The sequence below is a fragment of the Pipistrellus kuhlii genome, unplaced genomic scaffold, assembly GCF_014108245.1.
Source record: "Pipistrellus kuhlii isolate mPipKuh1 unplaced genomic scaffold, mPipKuh1.p scaffold_m20_p_17, whole genome shotgun sequence".
NCBI classification, from domain to species: Eukaryota; Metazoa; Chordata; class Mammalia; order Chiroptera; family Vespertilionidae; genus Pipistrellus; species Pipistrellus kuhlii.
Window position 1 is genome coordinate 20,415,015 of NW_023425482.1, and position 23,310 is coordinate 20,438,324.

At 39.8% G+C, this 23,310-nt stretch overlaps 1 protein-coding gene across 7 annotated transcripts in view; it reads right to left on the reverse strand.

The window, feature by feature from the left end:
- Nucleotides 1–23,310, reverse strand: part of NFATC3 (nuclear factor of activated T cells 3) — a 93,506-nt gene that overhangs the window by 6,764 nt on the left and 63,432 nt on the right. For 2 of the 7 annotated variants that reach the window (XM_036441418.2, XM_036441420.2), the window contains exon 9: nt 21,954–22,961. The exons of 1 other annotated variant lie outside the window; for it this stretch is intronic. In XM_036441418.2, the coding sequence (XP_036297311.1) occupies nt 21,954–22,961 (1,008 nt within the window). Of the gene's footprint in view, nt 1–8,900; nt 9,005–18,371; nt 19,109–19,139; nt 19,636–21,953; nt 22,962–23,310 lie in introns of those variants that run through there. 4 more of the 7 variants (XM_036441419.2, XM_045582761.1, XM_045582762.1 and 1 more) reach the window with 4 other exon arrangements.

The following is a 23,310-nucleotide window of genomic DNA, read 5'->3' on the forward strand; positions in this document are numbered from 1 at the left end:
AAAAAAAATCTGATGAACAATATTAACTGTTGAATATAATAGAATCAGAGATATGGAAGGGGAGTGATCTGACGATTCTTGGGGAAAAGGGGAGAGGGGGGCGTGGGAAGAGACTGAACATAAACTGTGCACCTATGGATGAGGACAATGGGGAGAGGGGAAAGGGCAGAGGGTGGGGTGGGAACCTGGTGGAGGAGAGCAATGGGGGGGGGGGGGGGGAAAGGAACATTTGTAATAATATGAACAATAAAAACTTATTAAAAAAAAAAAAAAAAAAAAAATGCTAAGTGAAAGAAGCCAGATACAAAAGGCCATATATTGTTTGATTCCATTTGAATAAAATGGCCAGAACAGGCCAATCCGTATAGACATAAAATAGGCAATTTCCAGGAGTTATGAGAGTAACTGCTAATGCATATGGAATCTCTTTGGAATAATGAAAATGTTCTAAAATTAGATAGTGGTAATGATTGCATAACTATGTGAATATATCAAAAGTCACTGAATTGCACATTTTTAAGGCTGTTATAAACAAATAGACCAAGATAAAAAAAAATTCTACACTTATGACTTTGATGTAGTTGTAGATCAAAAGAGATACAATCTTTTTAAAAAATCTTCAAGTATTAACATCTAATCTTTTTATAGTTTAGGTAGTTAAAAAATTCTTTTTTTATATATATTTTATTGATTTTTTACAGAGAGGAAGAGAGAGGGATAGAAAGTTAGAAACATTGATGAGAGAGAATCATCCATCAGCTGCCTCTTGCACACCCCCTACTGGGGATGTGCCCGCAACCAAGGTACATGTCCCAGAATCGAACCTGGGACCTTTCAGTCCGCAGACCGACGCTCTATCCACTGAGCCAAACCAGCTTCGGCTAGAAAAAAAATTCTTCAAACTCATTATGGCTATAAGGAAAAGGGAACTAACCTTTATTCATTCCATAAATATTGAACATCTATAAGTTAGACTTTCTAACTGAAATTTTATATCTTATTTCAATTAATCTTCACAACATTTAAGATCGCTACCACCCTGCTTTATACATCAGTTAACTGAGTCTTTGACAGTTCACATAATTTGCTTAGTAAATAAATGGTAGAGTCAGCTTAAAAATACCTGTCACTTTTTAGAAGCCAAAAGACTAAAGCAGGAAAATCATTTAGAAAAAGAAAAGGCAAAGGACCTGAGACAAATGTGATACCAGGGGAGGGAAAGTGAATGTAGTGTAGTTTTGGTAGGAAGAGGGAGAGACGAAAGGACTGACTCACCATCACAGTTTTGAATCTAGAAAGAATGGTGCTATCACTATTGGAAATAAGCTGAAGAGCCATTTGGAAGAGAAAGGTGGTTAGGTAGGTTAGGTCTGGAATTAGAAATGAGAACATCCAACTGGAAAAATCCTGTGGGCAAAGGACTATAGTGAATATTTAGAGCAAAGAGATTTAGGCATCTTCATGCTAGAGACCTGGAAGAATGGGCTAAGATTTATAGTTTCACCAAAGAGCAGAAAGCTGAAAATGAGAGGGAGTAGCATTGTCCTTTGATAAGATAGGAACGGAGGAAGCACATATATAAGCAGAAGAGTAGCTGAGAAATTAGCTTTGGTTTTAATACATGGTTGGCCACTAACTATGTGTGTCCCTGGACAACTACTTCACATATCTAAGACTCCATTTCTTTTTACTATTATGGTGTTAAACTAATACAATTTCTTTTGAGTGTAGAAGTGTATTTTTATGTAAATGACAAATTTTTAAGTGGCAGCACTCAGAAAGGCAAAGAAATAAGGAATGAAGATTTGGTTTGATTGTGGTTAGTATTTAATGTAGAACAGTAAAGAAGTAGGGACTAAGCAGCTAAAGGAATCTAATTACAAAAGTGATGATTAATCAGTGCTGGCAAGCTAGTAATCACTAATTGAGACCAATTTTTGAAGGTATTGGTACAGGCATATGAGAGAGAGGATGCTTTTTAAGTAAATCTAGGATTTATTGACTATCATGATGGTTTGCAAAGGATGGAATTAATCTAAACCTATTCCTAACTGTTAGAAATAACTGGCAGCTATGGAATATAAGTTTCTATGTAAACGAAAAGTTACAAGGATGCTTTGCATGACAATACATTTTCTCTTCAGTTTTCTCCTAAGTATCCTATATAAAAGGATACTGTAACTCCATCACAAGCGGCTGTTGGGGTTTCCGTGGCCCGTTGTGGACACCTCCGCTTGGCCTGGAGGCGAGGCATCAGGCAGCACTCCAGGACTCACCCTGGCCATGCGGGCGTGGGACTCCAGAACTCATGGCAGTCCCCTGGCACAGGAGGGGGAGGGAGGGTGTCCTCGGTCTCCCATGATTTTGTACAACGGGTCACTAGTAATGCATGTTTTAAAAACACACACACACAATACTCATAGAGTATTTAGTGAGAATATACAGGGGACATAAATAGATTAAGGCAGTCCTTGGGACCTCTGTTATTCCAAACTACATAATAAACTGTTTTCAGCCCTAGCCAGTTTGGCTCAGTGGATAGAGCATTTTGGCCTGTGGACTGAAGAGTTCAATTCTGGTCAAGGGCACATGCCCAGGTTGCAGGCTCAATCCCCAGAACGGGTTGTGCAGCAGGCAGCTGATCAATGATTCTATCTCATCATTGATGTTTCTATCTCTCTCTCTTCCTTTCCCTTTCTGAAATCAATAAAAACATATTTTAAAAGAAAAGGAACAGTGTTTTCAGTGGATTCTATGTGTGGATCGATGGGTTAGTCCCACACAAAGGGAGCACACGGATGGCCCGTGGTCCCTGTGCATCATGTTAAATTATCAGTAGGCATCATGGTTTGTCTCTCAAACAAGTTGTGAGCTCCTGAAAGGCAAGGGCCTCATTACTGAGAAAACATTAATTTCTAATGACTGAATAAATGGATCCTAATTTGATATAATTACTTGGAAGTTATTTGGAGCGAACGCACTAGAATTCACTAGGGTAGGAAGGGGACCAGTGAATGTTAGATTAATACATGACATCTGATTTTTGATTCTGATAGTGTCTATTTTAGAAGGTCTCACAGCAGTGGCAAACAGCCAAATAGAGAAGCAAGTACTCACCCAGCTCACATTCAAGTCACCTGTAGGGCAGAGACCTACCTTGTCTATCTGTTTTCCACTGAATCCTTATGTACCACTTAGTGGTACATAAAGTGTTGAATAAAATTATATGCTAACTTGAAAAAAAGAACAAAACAAAAATTATGCTCAAGTTATCATTACAGGTGAAGAGTGAATATGAATTCTAGGACAGGATGTCAGGACTGTAACAAAGCAGTCCTTTCACTGTCCTTTAGCAATAATTCAAGCTCAGTGTGGTATATAAGTCTACTGCTTCCCTTCACCTCTCACTTTTTTAGGCTGGGAGCTCTGGGTTGTGCTCAGGTTACCACCTCAAGCTTCCTAAGATATCTTTCTTCTTCTTTTTTTTTTTTTTTTTTAATCCTCATTAGAGGATATTTTTCTATTCATTTTTAGAGAAAGTGGAAGGGAGAGGGAGAGACACATCGATGTGAGACACATGTATCAGCTGCCTCCACTCATGTTCCCCGACCAAGGCCAGCAAGTGAACCTGCAACCAAGCTACATGCCCTCAACCAGAATCGAAGCGGGGACCCTTCAGTCTATGGGCCAATGCTGTATTCACTGAGCCAAACTGGTTAGGGCTTGAGATAGCTTTCTAATGTGAGCGACCAAAATTTGAATATCAACTTAAGCAAGACCAAATTATTACCAGTAAATAAATCTATGATGTAATTCATACTGTAAATCATTAGGAGTCTTGATAAATTCAATATGTAAGTTATTTCTTACAAATACAAATGCTTGCAATTTCAGTTTTCATTTCCTTTTGAATGTATTTATGAATTTATTGATAAACTTAAATTCTAGTCTACAAAGTATGAGAGGTGGCTTTATTTGCTTATTTATTTATTTTTACCAATTTAAGCTCCAATATAATAAAAGGCTAATATGCAAATCAACCCAATAGTGGAATGACTGGTCGCTATGACATGCACTGACCACCAGGGGGCAGACACTCAACACAGGAGTTGCCCCCACACAACACAGCACCACAGGGGGAGTGCTGCTTAGCCAGAAGCCAGGCTCACAGATGGTGAGCCCAGTAGTGGTGGCGGGAGTCTCTCTCACCTCTGTGGCAGCGCTAAGGATGTCTGACTGCTGGCTTAGGTCCATTCTCCTAAACCATCAGTTGAACATCCCTCGAGGGTCCCTAGACTGCAAGAGGGCACAGGCCAGGCTGAGGGAACCCTCATGCCCAGTACATGAATTTTGTGCATCAGGTCTCTAGTAAGAACATAGTTATTTATGCCCCTACTGTGCAATTTTATCATTTCCTGCTTTAAAGACTAAAGTAAATTAAAAGCCTAGAACAAGAGTCAACAACCCTCAACAGCCATACTAAGAGGTTATGTAGGTCATAGCATTTGGCCCACTTGTGGTAACCCCCATCCTCAACTCCGACTACCCCAACACCTGGAGATTGCTTGTGCCACCACAACAGAAGAAGAGCCATCAACAATATGTACTGAAGGAAAAAACACCTTTTTTTTTAAATCCAAGAAATGTTCAAATAAGTAGTCCACTGAACAGCTATTTCTTTTTTCTTTTCTTTTTTTTAATATATTTTATTGATTTTGTACAGAGAGGAAGGGAGAGAGATAGAGAGTTAGAAACATCAATGAGAGAATGTCATTTATCAGCTGCCTCTTGCACACCCCCTACTGGGGATATGCCCGCAACCAAGGTACATGCCCTTGACCGGAATCGAACCCGGGACCCTTCAGTCCCCAAGCCGACGCTCTATCCATTGAGCCAAACCGATCTCGGCTGAACAGCTATTTCTACACACAAGAATGAGGTATTTCAGTAACATCAGGCCTCTTTAGAGCTATGATATTTCCAATGATGAAGGATTTAGAGTTAGAGCTGACAAGTGTGAAATGGTATGAAGTCTCCCCACTAGGTGGAGAGGAGCAAGGAAATCCAGGCAGAAAAGTCCAAAGGCCTTTATAGCTAACAACTGAGCATCTTGAGCATTTTTTAAAAAGGATTTTTCAAAATAATTAGACTTCACTTTATATATTTCATCTTGAGGCTGCAATGAACATTCAAAGTTTGGCAAATTTATCTTTTCTTTCCTACACTGTAAGATTAAAGGTATATTCATTCTCTGGTAAACAATTTTATGGAGACATATTTTATAAAGTGAAGGCTATATGTAGGTGTGGTGATTTTTATAATTTCACTTGGAGAAATGAGAAATTTGGAAGTAAAAAGATAGAAATAATTTTAAATAAATGAGAAATTGGTTTACTACGCTATAGCACAGTTTTGCTAAGATTTACTTTTAGATTATTTGATAAGTTATAAAAATACCATCTAGCCCTAGCCAGTTTAGCTCAATGGACAGAGCATTGGTTTGCAGACTCAAAGGTCCCAAGTTTGATTCCAATCAAAGGCACATGCCCAGTATGCCCCAGTAGGGGGCATGCAGGAGGCAGCCAATTGGTGATTCTCTCTCATCATTGATGTTTTTCTATCTCTCCTCCTTGTTTCTCTGAAATCAATAATAACATTTTTAAAAATACTTAAACAATAACAAAAGAACACCATCTAAATACATGAAATACTTAATTCAATATTTATGGCATGAGCTGAAGAATCAATTCCCATTTATGAAAATCTGATGAATTTGCCTTAAAAAGCTAAAGACAGAAAAAGTTCCTGAAAATTTAGAAGGTAACTGTTAACTGTCCTAGTTCATTCTTCTCTGATAACTGAGTTTACCTAGTTGCATGACCACTCAGCTATAGACTCCTTCCCCAGCTTTCCCTTTATAGTTAAGTATGGCCATATAATTTGTTTTCTCCAATGAAATATAAGTGAAAACAATACCTAAGAAATGAAAGTAATCCCGATCTCTTATTTACCTTGAGGTGAGGAAAAAACCTCCAACAGTGGTTCAGTCACTGCATTTTGGGAATTCCATTATAGTAACCTAGCTTATATTATTATTATTATTATTTAATGTTTACCCTATGATATGTTTTGCATTGATTTTAGAGAGAAAAAAAAACGGGGGTGGGGGGGTGGGGAGAGAAACATTGATCAGTTGCCTCTTAAATGTGCCCCAATCAGGGATTGAAACAACCACCTTTTGGTGTACTAGACAGTGCTCCAACCAACTGAGCTGCACCAGCTAGGGCCTAACCTATATTATTACTTTTTAAAAAATATATATTTTATTGATTTTTTTTTTAATAGAGAGGACGGGAGAGGGATAGAGATACAGAATTAGAAACATCGATGAGAGGGAGAAACATTGATCAGCTGCCTTCTGCACACCTTTCACTGGAGATGTGCCTGCAACCAAGGTACATGCCTTTGACCGGAATCGAACCTGGGACCTTCCAGTCCACAGGCCGAAGCTCTATCCACCGAGCCAAAGCGGTTTCGGCTATATTATTACTTTTTAAGCCAGCTTAAAAAAAAAAAAAATAGCCCTAACAGGTTTGGCTCAGTGGATAGAGCATTGGCCAGTGGACTAAAGAGTCCCAAATTCGATTCTGGTCAAGGTGGGTGTGCAAGAGGCAGCTGATTGATATTTCTTTCTCATACATGTTTCTATCTATCCCTCTCCCTTCCTCTCTGTAAAAAAATCAATAAAATATATTAAAAATACACACACACACACACACACACACACATTATTTACTGATTTTAAAGAGGAAGGGAGAGGGATATGGAGACAGAAACATCAATGATTTCATTAGTCCGTTTACCTCCTGCACACCCCCTACTGAGCCCAAAACAGAAATCTAACTATGATCTCCTGGTTCATAGGTCAACGTTCAACCACTGAGCCACGTTGGTCAGGCCCTAGGATATATATTTGACAAAAACAAAACTCACCACCAAAAAGGTAACACATAAAGAATATTTATATATTTTAAGCAAGAACCAAAATAACCAGTTTGATTTCTATCATGCCAGCTTTTTAACAGTTATTTTAAAATTTACCCTGAACTCTAGTCAGTCTGTAACCACAGAACAGATTGATTATGCACAATGATTGAAGATATCCTTTACTTTTAATATTAGCTTTAATTCTAGTAAAGAAAAATTATGACACTTTTCCCCACCATAATTGATTGAGGGGGTGATTAGACCTGTTATTAAGGATCCTTTCTTTTTAAGAAACTTAGATGTGTGTTGTTATACTCAGTGTCTTACAGATCTTTCCTCTAGAAAAGGTTAAATCTCCAGGTGAGTAAACAGTACACAGGTACCTGAAAGTATATTCAAGTATCAGCATGTACGCTTTTGTATCAGTAAAAACTGAAATATGAAAAAACTTCTAAAACTTTTCAATTTGGGTTAAGATATGAGATTAGAATTTTAGGATTAACAGAAGATTCTGTTATTTCTCTCTTTTTTCACTTTGTATATTTTCTCTGTATAGTCTTGTCCATTTCTATATACTGTTGACTACCACATTTATTACCTCTAGTGGCCAAACCTGCATTCCAGAGCCATTAAGTCCTAAATCCACATAACTCATTTTACCACCTGTGCTATGGATCCCATATGTTTCTTTCAACACCTTGCTCCATCAGTTTTTTAAAACCTAGAATCCTCTAGATTCCCCAGAAAGGAACTGGACATGACAGCTCATTGTGGTTAGGCCATTTCTTTAATCAGTCGACCCACCTCCCCTCCTGGATCCTTCTCATCATTGCTTAAATATGGTAAGCCTATTTCAAACAAGTAAGAAAGCAAACAAAAACCCTAGACTCCACACTACCCTCTATGTCTAATTTTTTCCTTTCATTTCTTATTATCTTAAAGGAGTTATCTATACTGCCTGCTGTTTCTATGTTCTTAATTCTTGTTCATGCCTTAGTTACTCATTAATCTCTGTACCCCACATAAACACTTACCAAGATCATTGCTTCACACACAGGAAGAGCAATGGGGTAAACACTGGAAAAAATAAGTTTTTATCTTTTACGTTCAGCTGTGATGTTACTAGGGCAATTAATCTTTCTTCATCTGATTTTCTGAACCATAATATGAGGAAATTAAGTTAAATCCTTCTGGTTATAACTCTTCTGGTTTTACAGATATACAGGAATTTAGTTTCCACTTTTATTCCTTTCATAATTAGAGACAAGAATGGTGTGAGACCACAGTATGTCCTACTTCTAGGAGAAGCCAAGGCTGTGGTGTCCTGTTTGGTATCCTAAATATAAAGATTTGCGGTAGTGAACATAATTTCTAAGCCCCTTTCCAAATCTAAATTACCTAGGCCCCTGCCTCCCAAAACACTGATTCCATTTCTGTGAAATCCTTCTAAAATGAACTATCAGGAGTGAAACATGGCCAATAGCGCAGGCCATCCAGGTTGCCTCTGATATATATAATTTCCTGCTTTATTTCCATTCCATACTGCCTCCCATCAAGAAAGAATACTTGACCAGAAATGAGTAGGCTTACACACCTGATTAAGCAATCTAATTTACTCAGTAACCAAGCCATAGGATTCATGTAGATGGACCTTTTTCTGATATGGTTTTAAGAGATCCAATTAAACACTTGCCTTTTATTTAAATCCAGACTAAAATTATAAGCATAACTGTGAGAGCCAGAGTATGGTTAGATTAAAAAAGAAGAGTCTTACAGTGCCAAAGACAATGAATGGGCCTATCCAGAAGGTGCCCACGTATACCCCCTCCTTTGTAACACATGCAAATCCAGCCACAGCATGCAAATACCAGATTTGGGCACAAAAACAATGACACATTTCAAACAACACTCACCCTCTAGATTCTCCAGAAAGGAAGTGGACATGAGAGCTCAGTGTGGTTAGGCCATTTCTCTGCTGAACCTGATGGATGGTGTTCCAAGTCAGACATAAACTGGTCTGTGTCAAAGAAGACAATATCACTACTGAACGGAACAAACCAGAGGGTAACTTAATGTACTACATGCCCAAGCTGCTTTTTTTCTACAAGCAGGAAGAATTTAATTGTCTTTTAACTGTCAATTACTGCACAAAATGACTCCCCACATTTTACACAATACGAATATTGGAGTCCAGAAATTTTAGGAGGTAATAATTGATTTATTTTCTAAAATTAAAAGTGTAGCCCTAGCTGGTTTGGCTCAGTGGATAGAGCGTCGGCCTGTGGACTAAAGGGTCCCGGATTCAATTCCGGTCAAGGGTACATGCCCAGGTTGTGGACTCGATCTCCCATAGGGGGCATGCAGGAGGCAGCCGATTGATGATTCTGTCTCATCGCTGATTTTTCTATCATCTCTCCCTCTCCCTTCTCTCTGAAATCATTATGTATATATATATTAATATATTTAAAACTGCAAGCCCTGGCCAATAGCTCAGTTTTTTAAAGCATCATCCTGATATGCTAAGGTTTCGACTCCAGGTCAGGGCATATACAAGAATCAACAATGAATGCATAAATGAGTGGAACAACAATTTGATGTTTCTCTTTCTCTCAAATCAATAAATAAAAATTAAAAAAATAAATAAAAGTGCAACAATTTAAAAAGTTACAATGATGGTTTTCAGTGATTTAAGAGATAAATTTTTAAATAACTAGTTTTTATTAGATTAGCTCTATTTGTAGTTTCCAAATACTCATCTATGGCTACACCAGAATTATCTGGGCACTTAATAAAAAATCTAAATCCCTGGGTTCTACTTCAGACCACAAAATTAAAATGTCTAAGGGTGGCCTGGCTAGTGTGGCTCAGTGTTTGAAAGTGGGCCCGGGAACAAGAAGGCCACCAGTTTGATTCATGGTCAGAGCACATGCCAGGTTGCAGACTTGAGCCTCAGTGGGTGGTGTGCAGGTGGCAGTCGACTGATGTTTCTCTATCATTTCATTGATGTTTCTTTCTATCCCTCTCTGTCTAAAAATCAATAAAAACATATTTTTAAAAATGTCTAAAGGTAGCCCTGGCTGGTGTTCCATAGTGGTTAGAACGTCAGCCTGCACACCCAAGGGTCAAGGGTTTGATTCTGGTTAAGGGCACGTACCTGGGTTGCAGGTCCCATCTCTGGCCCCGGCTGAGGAGCAGGCGGAGGCAACCAATCGAGATGTCTCTATCACATAAATGTTTCTCTATCTTTCTCCCCTTCCGTCCCTCCTCCCCTCCACTCTCTAAAATTCAATGAAAAAATATCCTTGAGTGAGAATTAAAAAAAAAAAATGTCTAAGGATAGGAGCTTAGAAAATCTATATGCACAGGAAAAGTTGGGGGGGGGGGGGTCCACAGAGGAATTTTTTTAAAGTTCACATCCATTAGCATGTTATGACACCCATTCAGCAAACTAAAATCAGTATTTTAAAAAGAGAGCAAAGTAGAAGATAGCAATCTGCATTTTGTAAAAATAAAGAATAAGAATTGGTTTTTTGCGGAAACCGACTGGCTCAGTGGTAGAGCGTCGGTCTGTGGACTGAAAGGTCCTGGGTTCGATTCCAGTTAGGGGCATGTATAATAAGTTGGTTGCGGGCACATCCCCGGTAGGAGATGTTTCTCTCTCATCGACGTTTCTAGCTCTCTTATCTCTCTCCCTTCCTCTCTGTAAAATATCAATAAAATATATATATTTTTTAAAAATAGGTTTTTTAACCCTAGCTGATCTGACTCAGTGGATAGTGTCAGCCTGCGGTAAAAGCAAGTTCAATTTCTGTCAAGGGCACATGGTTTGATTCCAATCAAGGGCACATGCCTGGGCTGTGGGCTCGATCCCCAGCAAGGGGTGTGAAGGAGGCAGCCGATCAATGATTCTCTCTCATCATTGATGTCTCTCTCTCTCTCTCTCTCTCTCTCTCTCTCTCTCTCTCTCTCTCTCTCTCTCTTTAAAATCAATAAAAATATGTGTTGTTGTTTTTAAAATAGAATTGGTTTTTGAGTCCTTTATGTTTTTGTTATATACTGTGTCATGCTATAAAACTTATCATGGGGAGCTGTGATAAATGTTTAAAAATCATTATACACAAGAAGAGTCACTATAGGTCAGTTTTGTCTAGATAGTGGCTGACACAATAAATGCCCAGTTAGAATCTAAAGTAAAATGAGGCAAAGCCTTTGGCCTATAAGGAAATAGTTTTGGCCTCTGTAGTACAACTTCAAACAAAAGGACCTAACTATGAATGCTTTTTTCATCTTGGAAAAGAAGATGAAAACATTAATACTCTTGTCTTAAGCAGATAAAGAAGGGGAAACAAAGGAGGAGCCAATCTGTGCAAAATGCAGCCTCACTAAAGGGGTAAAAAAACACACAAAAAAACAGAAATCTGCGGTGGTTAGGCAAAATTTTTCTGCCTTAAGCTTTTTTAATACTGAATTTGAGTTCACTCACCTAGTCTTTAGGAGTGATTTAAAGATTCCAGTATGTACAAAGGATTTTTATTATCAAGTCTCCTTTCTGACAGTGCCCAATCTCCACCACTGAAGCTGTTATAGAACATGGGATTCCAAGTAAAATGGCACATAAGTTAAAAGAAAGAAGCCCAGGAAGAAAGCTAAGAGGCCAACAAATACTGAGGGCTTTTGTGAGTTGGCTAAAGCAGTAGTCATTTCGGATTGTGCTTATGGAAACTTGCAGTCCTCGAAACATCTTTCTAGTTCCTTGAACCACTACTCACAGCTCTAAAAGCGATCTAATTCATTTTGTCCTGTCACAAAAACGTTGGCCAAACATCTAGAGAAGAATTAACACTAATCCATCTTAAACTCTCCCAAAAGATTAAAGAGGAAGGAATACTTCCTAACTCATTCTAAGACCAGCAATGCCCTGATATCAAAGCCAGACAAAAACATTTCAAGAAAAAAAAATCTACGGACTACTCCCTATGAATATAGAAGCAAAAATCCTCAACAAAAAAATAGCAGCAAACGGAATCCTGTCCTATATTAAAATAATTATACATCATTACCAAGTGAGATTTACTCCCAAAATGCAAGTATGGTTCATCAAATGAAAACCTATTACTGTCCTGGCCAGTGTGGCTCAGCTGGTTGCACCAAAAGACTGCCAGTTTGATTCCTATGTTTCCCTCTCATCAATGTTTTTCTCTGATCCAGACAGACAGGCTTTAGGTTGGCTTTAGAAATGTAAAAAATAAGATAGCTTCAAAAAGATAAGAGCTATCTACACTAATAAAAGAGAATAAATTGACCATCCTTCCACTACACCCACCAGCTAATCAGGAGCAAGTATGCAAATTAACCCAACAAAGATGGCCAAGGCCACAGAGCAGGAAGCTTGGATTGCCCCCATGACAGAGGAAGCCAAACTTCCCACCCACCCTGACCATCGCTCAAGGAGTGGCTGGGGCGTAGGTCACCTTGTGGGCGTGGCCAGCCTGAAAACAGCTCCCAGCCCCTCATCCAGGCTGGCCAGGCACCCCAGCAGGGACCCCCACCCTGAAGAGGGTGTGGCCAGCCTGAAAACAGCCCCCAGACCCTCACTCAGGCTGGCCATGCTAACTTCCCCCCCTCCCCCTGCCCCAGCAGGGAACTCACCACATGGGGGTGGCTGGCCTGCAAACCACCACAGACCCCTCACCCAGGCTGTCCCACACCCCAAGGGAACCCCCACCCTGATCCAGGACCCCCTTCAGAGCAAACCAGCAGGCCCAACCTATGCACCAGGCCTCTACATATACTAATAAAAGGGTAATATGCTAATTAGACTGGGAGACCTTCCAAGAGACCTTCTGGAAGTTCTTCTGGACAAAGCCATGGCGGTGGGGCTGACGTAGAGGCAGTTAGTGGCCAAGAGGGGAGGGCAGTTGTGGGTGATCAGGCCGGCAGTTGGGGCTGAGCAGACCAGCAGGGGCCAGTTGGAGGCGAGCCATCTATGGAGATCAGTTTGGGTCAGTTGAGGGTGATCAAGACAGTGGGGGGGGGGGGGCAGTTTGGAGCGAGCAAGCCAGCAGGAGGGCAGTTGGGGACGAGCAGGCCAGTGGGGAGGGGATGTGGGGCCAGCAGGCCAGCAGGGGGGGAGCAGTCTGGGGCAAGCACAATGGCATGGGGGGGGGGGCCGTTGGGGGTGATCAGGTTGGTGGGTGGGGCATTTAGGGGCAAGCAGGCTGGCAGGCAGATTGGTTAGGGGCGATCAGGCAGGTAGGCAGGCAGGTGAGCAGTTAAGAGCCAACAGTCCCGGATTGCGAGAGGGAAGTCCAACCACTGGTTTAGGTCCATTCCCTGTAAACTGGCAGTAGGACATCATTCGATGGGTCCCAGATTGGAGAGGGTGAGACCTGGCTGAGGGACACCCCTCCCCCGTGCACAAATTTTGTGCACCAGACCACTAGTTTAACAATATTTACCTAAGTTTTATCAAAAGCTAAAATCACTGGCAAAATATAATCTTGTAATGTATGGTCAGAGAATTGCAAACAAACTACAAAAGTTGAACTGTGACCTAAAATTACTTCTCTTTTAAAATATTTTTGTCCCTATGAATGATCCATCTTCAAAAGGACTAAAAAATAGGATATGAATTTTAAAATAGAATACATCCTTAGACACTGGCTTTGTATCTTACACGTGGCAGACAAACATAAAAATGTTTATTGTGTTAATAGAGATGAGATGATATAATCAATTATAGCTACTTCAGAAACCACTAAACACATGTGAGGCAATCTAAATTTCAGACAGACCTGGACTCAAATGCCAGTCCCTGTATTTGTTGCCATATAATACCAGAAAGTGCTTCAGCTCTCTGAGCTGCATCTCTAAAAATAAAGCTAATAATTCACTTTTTACTGATAGCAGAAAGAAAACTATTAGCAAAGTACCTACCATAGTGCACAAAAATGTGTTTTATTATCAAGAAAGAGTAACCACAATTCATTAATTATTTTTAAATATACTTTTGAAGTGAACTTATTTTGAAGACTTTTGATATATTGGTTATTTAGTAGGAGGCTCTCTTGGATTTTTCCCAGCTGTGAATCTGAAAATTAAATTTTCTTATTATATATGTCCAAGAATGTTCATGTCTAAGGTCTTGAATTCCCATGATGGTCCATTCTGCATGAGACATAATCCAAAACCTATATGGACAGTACTTAAGGCACCTTTCTGCCTCTGGAATTATTAACCATAAATATGTTTGAGGACAGATGGTACATGCATGTTTCCCAGGAAGAAGACTCATGAGTTACCCAGAGTCCCATTTAAAGGAGAAGGTTCAGGTCCAGCCCGTGTGGCTCCATGGTTGAGCGTTGGCCCACAAACCAGGAGGTCCTGGTTCAATTCCTAGTCAAGGCACATGCCCGGGTCATGGTCTATATCTCCAGTAAGGGGCGCGTAGGGGGGAGCTGACTGATGATGTTTCTCTCTCATCGATGTTTCTACCTCACACTCTCTCCCTTCAGCTCTCTAAAATCATCAGAAATGTTTTGTTTTGTTTTTAAAGGAGAAAGTTCAGTATTATCTACCTCCCTTCAGCCCAGGGCCCCTAACTGATGAATTATATACCTTATTTGTGACACTTCTTACCACTGACTATGCATGGATTTCTTTTGTTTTATTTATTTAAATACAATAAACACAGTGAAATGATTATCCAACATGGGAAAGAGATCGCTGATAATAAATAGTTACTTCTCTGCTCTTCCATACAAGCCTCCTGCTGAATAACCACCTGAATCTTGTGTTTAACATGCCCTTGCTACTTGAAAGCAGGCTCTTCTTCTCGTCACCTATATACAGAACTGCAACAGCTGAGGTCACATCTAGAGTCCCTGTTTACAGTCGAATTAGCAATTGCCCTACATTGAGGATCAGTGTGTTATTGCACAGAGCCTGCAAGTGGCAGTGTCAGTTTTCACCAGAGCAGCAGGTCGGGCTATATTTAACATGTACCCTCTTTGCTGAAGAGCTGCAGCTGCGGCTCTGTTAGTTTGTGAACAAAGGAGGACAAGTGGGAACTGAGGGGCTCTAATGGAAAACTGTAACTGGACTCAGCTCCATCATAAATTAACCAGGCTTGTATTTAAAGGTCTGTCTTAACAATACTATAATCTTAATTAAAATACTAAAAAATAGAACTGTGACAACTTCTCTACTTCTGCACTGGTTGTTTGTTTTTTTTTTGTGTGTGTGTGTTTTAAAATATATTTTATTGATTTTTTACAGAGAGGAAGAGAGAGGGATAGAGAGTTAGAAACATCAATGAGAGAATCGTCGATCAGCTGCCTCTTGCACGCCCCCTACTGGGCATGTGCCTGCAACCAAGGTACATGCCCTTGACCGGAATCAAACCCGGGACCCTTCAGTCTGCAGACGGACGCTCTACCACTGAGCCAAACCGGTTTCGGCATTCTGCACTGTTTTAATGCTTATCATCTGACCCCAAAATGGGGACATATACACTATAAAGCACAGAAATGTTTAGGAAAAATTACAGCTCTAGAAATACAAACTAATATATGAGTAAGAACTGATTGATAATTTTATACATATAGAACACATTTTTCAAATGCTACTCTAGCTAGCAAAGAAAAAAGCAAAAATAGTTTTATAGAATGCCTTCATTGATTGAAAAAGTAGATATTACAACCTTACAAGGGGACTGCTTGAAAGTGAACATGGCTTGGCAAAGCTCAGTATTCTTCTGCTGTTATTACACTAAGGAATCCCCCCTAAGGAGGGAGCCACCCTACTCTGAAACAGAGAAATGCTTCCGGGACTGTTCTGAGCTTGAAAGGCTGATTATGAAGGACCCAAATCACCTCAGTGAAACCGAATAAGGATAACTGTAAAGTTTAATCATGGGTTCCAAAAACAACATATACAAAAAGACTCGAGGGAAAGGCAGGAGGAAGAGAAAATATGTGATTTAGCCAAACTTATGACTCACTAAACCAACAGTAAGACAGAGCTAAGAAAATCCCCAGACCTCAGGCCATATTGATAAAATCTTCTGCACAAGGAAGGTGACAATCCCAATCCTCTCTGAGCTGGCAAGAGTGTATTCCCTTTCAGATACTGCACTATGAGAAGGAACTGAACACACGGTTCACGTGGAGGAAAACTACCATGCTGGTGAGGGTGAAAGGAGGGTGAAGTTGCTGGAGTGTTTTAAGACTGGAAAAGAAATCAAGATTTCACACAAGTGAAAGGCTGTTATAGAAGAAGATTTGTTCTATATTAATCCAGAGGCATCAGAGCCCACATAAAACAAGGGCAACTTGAACTCAAAGGCCCGAGATGTTTCAAAGAAGTTGGCGAGGAAGAGACAAACAGAATATATTATCACTAGGGTGGACTCTGGTGTGAAAGAGAAGGATGGAGTAGAGACTTAAAAACTTCACTTATGCCCCCGTCGGTGTGGCTCGGTTGGTTGGGCATCATCCTGTGTACCGAAAGGCTGTGGACTCATTGGTAGGGGGCACACAGGAGGCGGCTCATCAATGTTTCACTGTCACACTTACGTTCCCCTCTCTCCCTCCCCTTGCCCCTCTCTCTAAAAATCATAAAGTCTTTTAAACAAACAAACAAACAAAAATAAATAAAACTCTATACTGAGAATTTTATAATCCTAATATTGCCTTGACTCCTCTCGCAAACCCAGACCCTTCAGAGAAAATGGTACCTCTTTAATCTATTCTACTTGCTCTACCCCTGAAGTTTCAACCTGCAGGTTGATGAGAAATATGATTGCAGATATTGGAAAAACTCCCAGGGTACTGAATTAGGAGTCAGGAGACTTGTGTATTAGTTTTTACACTATTAATTCAGTATTTTACCCTGGAAGCATACTTAGACTCTATAAAACTCAGATCTTTATAAAATGACGAAGCTGTATTAGGGTATTTCCACCTATATAAGTCTTGAATTCTGAGCTGAGGTGCACTAGTATCTTCTCTATTAAATCTCACTGAATTTACAATAAAAAGTTAAGGTGATAATGTCCACATTTCTAAAACTAACAGTCAAGTAATACTTGAATGATTGCTACAAACTCCATCCTAGTTAAAAACTTCAAAAATAGCCCTAACCGGTTTGGCTTGGTGGATAGAGCATCAGCCTGCACAGGACTGAAGGGTCCCAGGTTTGATTCTGGTCAAGGGCACATGCCTGGGTTTTGGGCTCGGTCCAACCTGCAGAAGGCAGCCAACCAATGATTCCCTCTCATCATTGATGTTTCTATCTCTTCCTTTCCCTTCCTCTCTGAAATAAAAATATTTTAAAATAAATAAAAATAATATTTTATTTGTGTTTTAGTCGTTAACTTGATTAACTGATCACTGATAATAGTTACAGAAACAGGATTAACAGGTGTTATAAGGATTAGAAAGTATATTTATGTAATATAGCACAAAAATTTTTAAAAATTGTTTCCTCTGGTTATAGAGTAGAAACTGCTTTATACTTAGCGCTTAACACAATGTATTATAGAAAAGTTAACCTAAAAAGAGCTCAGATTAATTGGGAAGTTCACTTTTAAGTGCTGTGGAGGAAAAGAAAAGCAGGTTCTATGGGAAGTAACTTCACAGGGTTATCTGATCATAAAATCCTAACTGGGCAGGTCTTGTTGGGTAGTCACACTCCAGGTCTAAAACTCTTTAGAAAAAGGGAAACCTTTTAAACCAGCCTTATTCATTGTTCTTGTATGTCTAAGTTAACATAACTTTGAAATACCATAAGTCGTACCCCTGGGAGGGGATATTAACCCTCAAGAGAGCACATCATCTTGTTAACCTGTAATCCAATCTCTACTTTGTTTTTGCCAATCTTCCTACATGTACTTCCCTCCTTAATTTCAAATGCATAAAAAGCTGCTGCAAAATTGTTATCCTTAGGAGCATTTGAGATCTTTTTTAAACAAAATATATTTTATTGATTTTTTACAGAGAGGAAGGGAGAGATATAGAGAGTTAGAAATATTGATGAGAAAATCACCAATCAGCTGCCTCCTGCACGCCCCCTACTGGGCACGTGCCCACAACCAAGGTACATGCCCTTGACCAGAATCGAACCCGGGACCCTTCAGTCCGCAGGCTGACGCTCTATCCCCTGAGCTAAACCGGTTTCGGCAGAATTTGAGATCTTATGTCCTGGTATATATAATCAATTTGGCTCAAATATACTCATAAAAATTCTCTACAAGTTTCCACACTTTTGACATCAACAGTGTGAATCCTTTTTGGAATGTTTAATGGCTTACTTTCAAAGGTAGCCAGAAAAGAGACATTCAAATACTATGGAGTTTAAGATCTTTTGAGATATGTTGTTTTTAAAATGAATTTATATTAAAACTTTGCATAACTATAGTATTTTCTAAGCATCTAGAGATTTACCTTCAAAGGCAAATCCAAATAATATAATCAATGAGTCAGTCAGCAAATATTAAAAATTCATTTGGGAGTTCAAGTTAAGTATCAAAAACGAAATTTGTAAAAATTATACATCAAATAAACCAAGGTGCCCTGGAGGACATTTTAGTCCCCTCCCTCTCCCCCTTAATAGCCGATAGCACTACTGAGCTTCTATCAGGTCTCCTGATAGGTGGCAATGAGGGAACTCAATAGCCAATCCTTGTCTTCTATGGGGCTACAATCTGGGAACTTTTCTTGATCATGTGTCCTACACAATGAATGGAGTGAAAATAAAATGGCTTTTGTATTTGCTCTCATAGACCTCATTTTTACAGATTCTGTTTTTGTAACACATCCTTACATGATCAAAAAGTGAAATAAAAATTTCAAAAAACTTTTCTAGAAGTTCCAATTTGCTGCCCCTCCACCCCAAGTCACTCAATTTGTGATGAATTAGAAAAAAAGCAGTTCTAGTATTGATCTCTTTGTAGAAGACAAAGATGTATCCTTTGAAAAGAAAATAAATATCCTTTGAAACCTATTCAATATATCTCATTTCTTCAGTTTCATCACAAATGGGTAGTAGGTTATCATTCAAGGTCTCAACCCTTTGTTTTAGGGATTAAAATTCTAAATATACCCAGGATGAAACTGAGGATCTGAGGAAGAAAAAAAATTCTAAATATAAGCCTTGAAAGCACTATAAATAGCCTAAAACTGCCAAAAGAATAAAATAACATTTTGAAAATCTATATATATTTGGAAAAGCCTTTATTTATTTCAAATCTATTTTGCATCAAAGTAGTAGCCTACTCTCAACCTGGTGTTCATTATTATTAAGTAAAAAGTGACCCTTAGGCCAGCTGTGCATAGAGAACACTTATTACCACAGCCCCAAGTACTCCCCATTTAAATGTCACAGATCAGATGCAGTTGTGAACCTATGTTTAAGTAGTGAAATTCTGCACACACATTCACACTGAATGTTACACTATTCTCTAGGAATTAAAAAAAGCTTGAGGGATCCCCGTTAGCACAGCTTTCTAAACACCATGCCTGCTGCTGCTGGGAGGCAGCTGTAGGGCTGTAAGAAAAAGATTAGACCGAAAGATCTGATTCCAGCCTCAGCTCTGCTACTTACCAGTTGTGTGACCTTCAGAAATTCCAATTCTTTAAAAGATTCTATCTACCTCATACAGAATTATTAAGGATTAAATTAAATAAGAAATAGGAAAATGTTATATAAATTGTAGGTGTTGCTTCAGTTTATACAAATACCTCCTGTTTACCCACAAATTACCTGGCAAATCCCCTTGTGGCTTTGAAAGCCATCTTCTACTAAGCTATTTGCCCTCCAACCACAGACAATCAGATACAGCTCTGCTTCTCATGTTATCTGATTTGTCCTCTGATCCTCATTCACTTAAAACATACTTATCTCAAGGTCAAAGGTCATCTTAAGAACACAGGCTAAATCCTTATAGAATACTAGAGGCCCGCGCACAAAATCTGTGCATGGACAGGGTCCCTAGGTCTGGCTGGCGATCAGGGCTGATCAGGGCCTTCTGGTTGCTGTCTGGGGCCTTCCTTCCCCAGATGCCGGCCAGGGCCTTCCTTTGTTCTGCGCCACCCCATGGTGGGCAGCGCATATCATAGTGAGCAGTCAAACTCCAGATTGGTCAAACTCCCAAGGGGACAATTAGCATATTAGCCTTTTATTACATAGGATGTCACAGCTCTGTGCTGATCTCCTAAAGTGCTTCTCTCACATTTTGATAGTGACTCAGATCTCACAGCATTAACAGATCTGATGGTAAAGTCCTGAGAGAGGACACACCACCTTTTGTTTTCCTTCCTTTCCCCTTATGTTTAGAATTTGAGATTTAATACCAGCTTTGAAACTAAGTAGTAAACTCAGCCTCTTCAGATGTGTAAAGGAGATGGCTGAGCTAAAATTACTTTTCTATAGGTAAACACAAAATCAGAGAGAGTAAGCCCTGGATTAGTAGCTCAGTTGGTTAGAGTGTCATTCGGATACACCAGGGTTGCAGATTTGATCACTTGTCAGAGCACATATAAAAATCAACCAAATAGGTGGAACAAGAAGTTGATCTCTCTCTCTCTCTCTCTCTCTCTCTCTTTCTCTCTCTCTCTCTCTCTCCTTCCTTACCTCCCCTTCTCTCTTTCTCTTTCAAATCAATTAAGAAAAAGATTTTAAAAAAATCAAACAAAATCAGAGAATTAAAATTCTATATCCATATTTCAGAATCTTTAGAATTTTCATATTGGAGAATCTATATATAAAATCCTAAGCGACTGAAAAACCGTAAGACTGGTTGACCAGTCGCTATTACGTGCACTGACTACCAGGGGGGAGATGCTCAATGCAAGAGCTGTCAGCCCCATCAGGGCCAATCAGGGCCAATTGGTGCCAGTGGGGGAGGGACCCCACCACCCATACATGAATTCAGGGGCAGATGCTCTGACCTGTAAGTTAGCTTGCTGCTGGGGTCTGGCATATTGGAACTGAGTCAGATGGGCTGGACAAGCCCTGGAGGCCTCCCACAGTCCCTCTCCAGCTGACCAAACTCCCACGTCCCTCCCCAGCCCCATTGTGCATCAGCGGGGTCCCTCAGCCTGGGCTGCACCCTCTCGCAATTCAGGACCTCTTGGGGGATCTCAGAGAGCTGGTTTTGGCTGATCCCACAGGCCAGGCCAAGCCAAATTTGTGCACTGGGCCTCTAGTACTTACATAATAGCTTTACTGAATTCCTACTTAGAAAAAATGTTATTACCATATAAATGATGATAAAGCCAAGAATAAGCCCTTAAAATTATTACATGATAATTCTATTTGGGTGAATTTTCAATTACTGAAATAATTAATATTCCAGTTTGTTCCCGATATGTTGATTTCATAAAAACAGAGGCCTACTTAACAACTTGCTATATTTATATGAATAGTTCTTTTAGCTTGGTGCCAACAGCTGTACCAGCAGCAGCAAACCAGTCCAATCTTATACTATCTCCACAATCTGACTCAGCAAGCTAGCAGGGCCACAAAGAAGCAGGTTCTTTACTTGTCTGAGTCTCTTCAAGAACAAAAAACTCTATCTTAATACATTCGCAGTATACCCAGTATCTAACTCTGCCCTGCAAATATTAGATGGCATTCAGCAATGTTTACTGAATTAACACCCCTGAATTCCACTCTCTAGACACTGTGACCTTAGTAAATCTCATGTCTTTAATTCCATCAAAATGGGTGTTAGAATATCACTCAAAGTCTCACACTTTACAACAGATATTAGTGGTAAAATAGACTTGAAAGTATAGATCTTCTTGTCTATTCTCAAAATCAAATATCAACATATCTCAAGTAACAACTTATTAAAAAGCCAACTATTAATATATGCCAATAAGCAATCTGTGTTAGCTTTCTCATGACTCAGAGAAGGAAGTTCCTGGATCTTCATTGCTTCAAGAACATAAAGATGAACTTACCATCATCTAAAGTGATGTCCTGTAGACCAATTGTTGAAAAGTTAGGTTCTTGCTCTTCAGGTTCAGGTTTAATGTTCACAGTTGCCTTATCAGATGGAAATGAAGCTGGATCACACAAATTGTGACATATTAAAGATGAAGGTGCAGAAAGACCTCCCTGGCCTGTGCTCTGTGCTGGAGTTGAATGTTGTCCAGAATGCATTCTAGTGGCAAGAGTGGGTGATGAGGTGGTTCCTGAGCTAGGAGGTTGGTAAGGCATAGGCTGGAGCTGAGGAGACGGTGGTCCAGAAAGTGGTGAACTGGCCAAGGGATGAGAAGCTGCTGGGGAAACGGTTGTAGCAGACCCTAATTGTGAAGACCCATATGTAATGGATTGTAACTGAGGGGAAGGCTGACCTGTGACCTGGTCAGTCACTGGAGAAAAGAGAGATCTTTGTCCTGTATTTGAACAATGGTATTCCACTGACTGTAGATGAGGCAGGGTCTGCACAGAATGAGGTGTATGGGCTAAGAGATGTCCTGTTGAGCCTGAATTTGAAGAATGAAAAGGTATGGATGATGGTGGTTGGCAGCCAAGATTTATTAAAGTAGGAAGAGCTGCATCTTGCTGAAACAAAACAGGAACAAATTCTTGACTAGAGGCAGCATTAATAGGAAGACAAGTTGGTCCATTATACACAACATTAGTTTGCATAGGCTGATAGGAAGACCCCACTGGAGGTGTTGGTGTGACTTGAAAAGGCTGGTGCATGACTGAAGAAGTTAGCATATGCAGTTCTTTACCAGCACTCTCATCCCTACACTGCAACTGTGGCAGATGAGATGAGGTTACCATGGATGCATATGTTTGCTGGATGGGACAAACCAAGCTTCTCTGTGCTGACAGTACACTGTCACATGGATGTCCTGTATCTGAGGAAGGCCTCTGGGTCTGGGCAGGATGAGGCACAGGCAACGATGGAACTGAAGACAAGTCAATTTCCTCTCTGTGTTCTTGCTTCATCAAAACTGGGGGGAAGAAAGCAGGGGGATGGTTAAAGTAAATATTACTACAATACAAAAAAATTTATAAAAGGCCTTCATTCTAGGCTACACAACTATAGCGTAAATCTAAGCCACAAATTGAAAATTCAATTGCCTGCAACAATGGAGGGAGAATGCAAAAACAAAAAAACAAAACCAACAACAAACAAACAAAAACCCTATAAAATGCCTTCAGGTAAGGCAGATAATATAAGTGAAGTCAACAAGCAAAAGACAAGAGGGAGTAAGTAGTTTTTGCTCTAAAGTATTCAAGTTAAAAAAAAAAATAAGTCCATGCTTTTAAGCACTGCAGTTTACCATTTACCAATGAAGA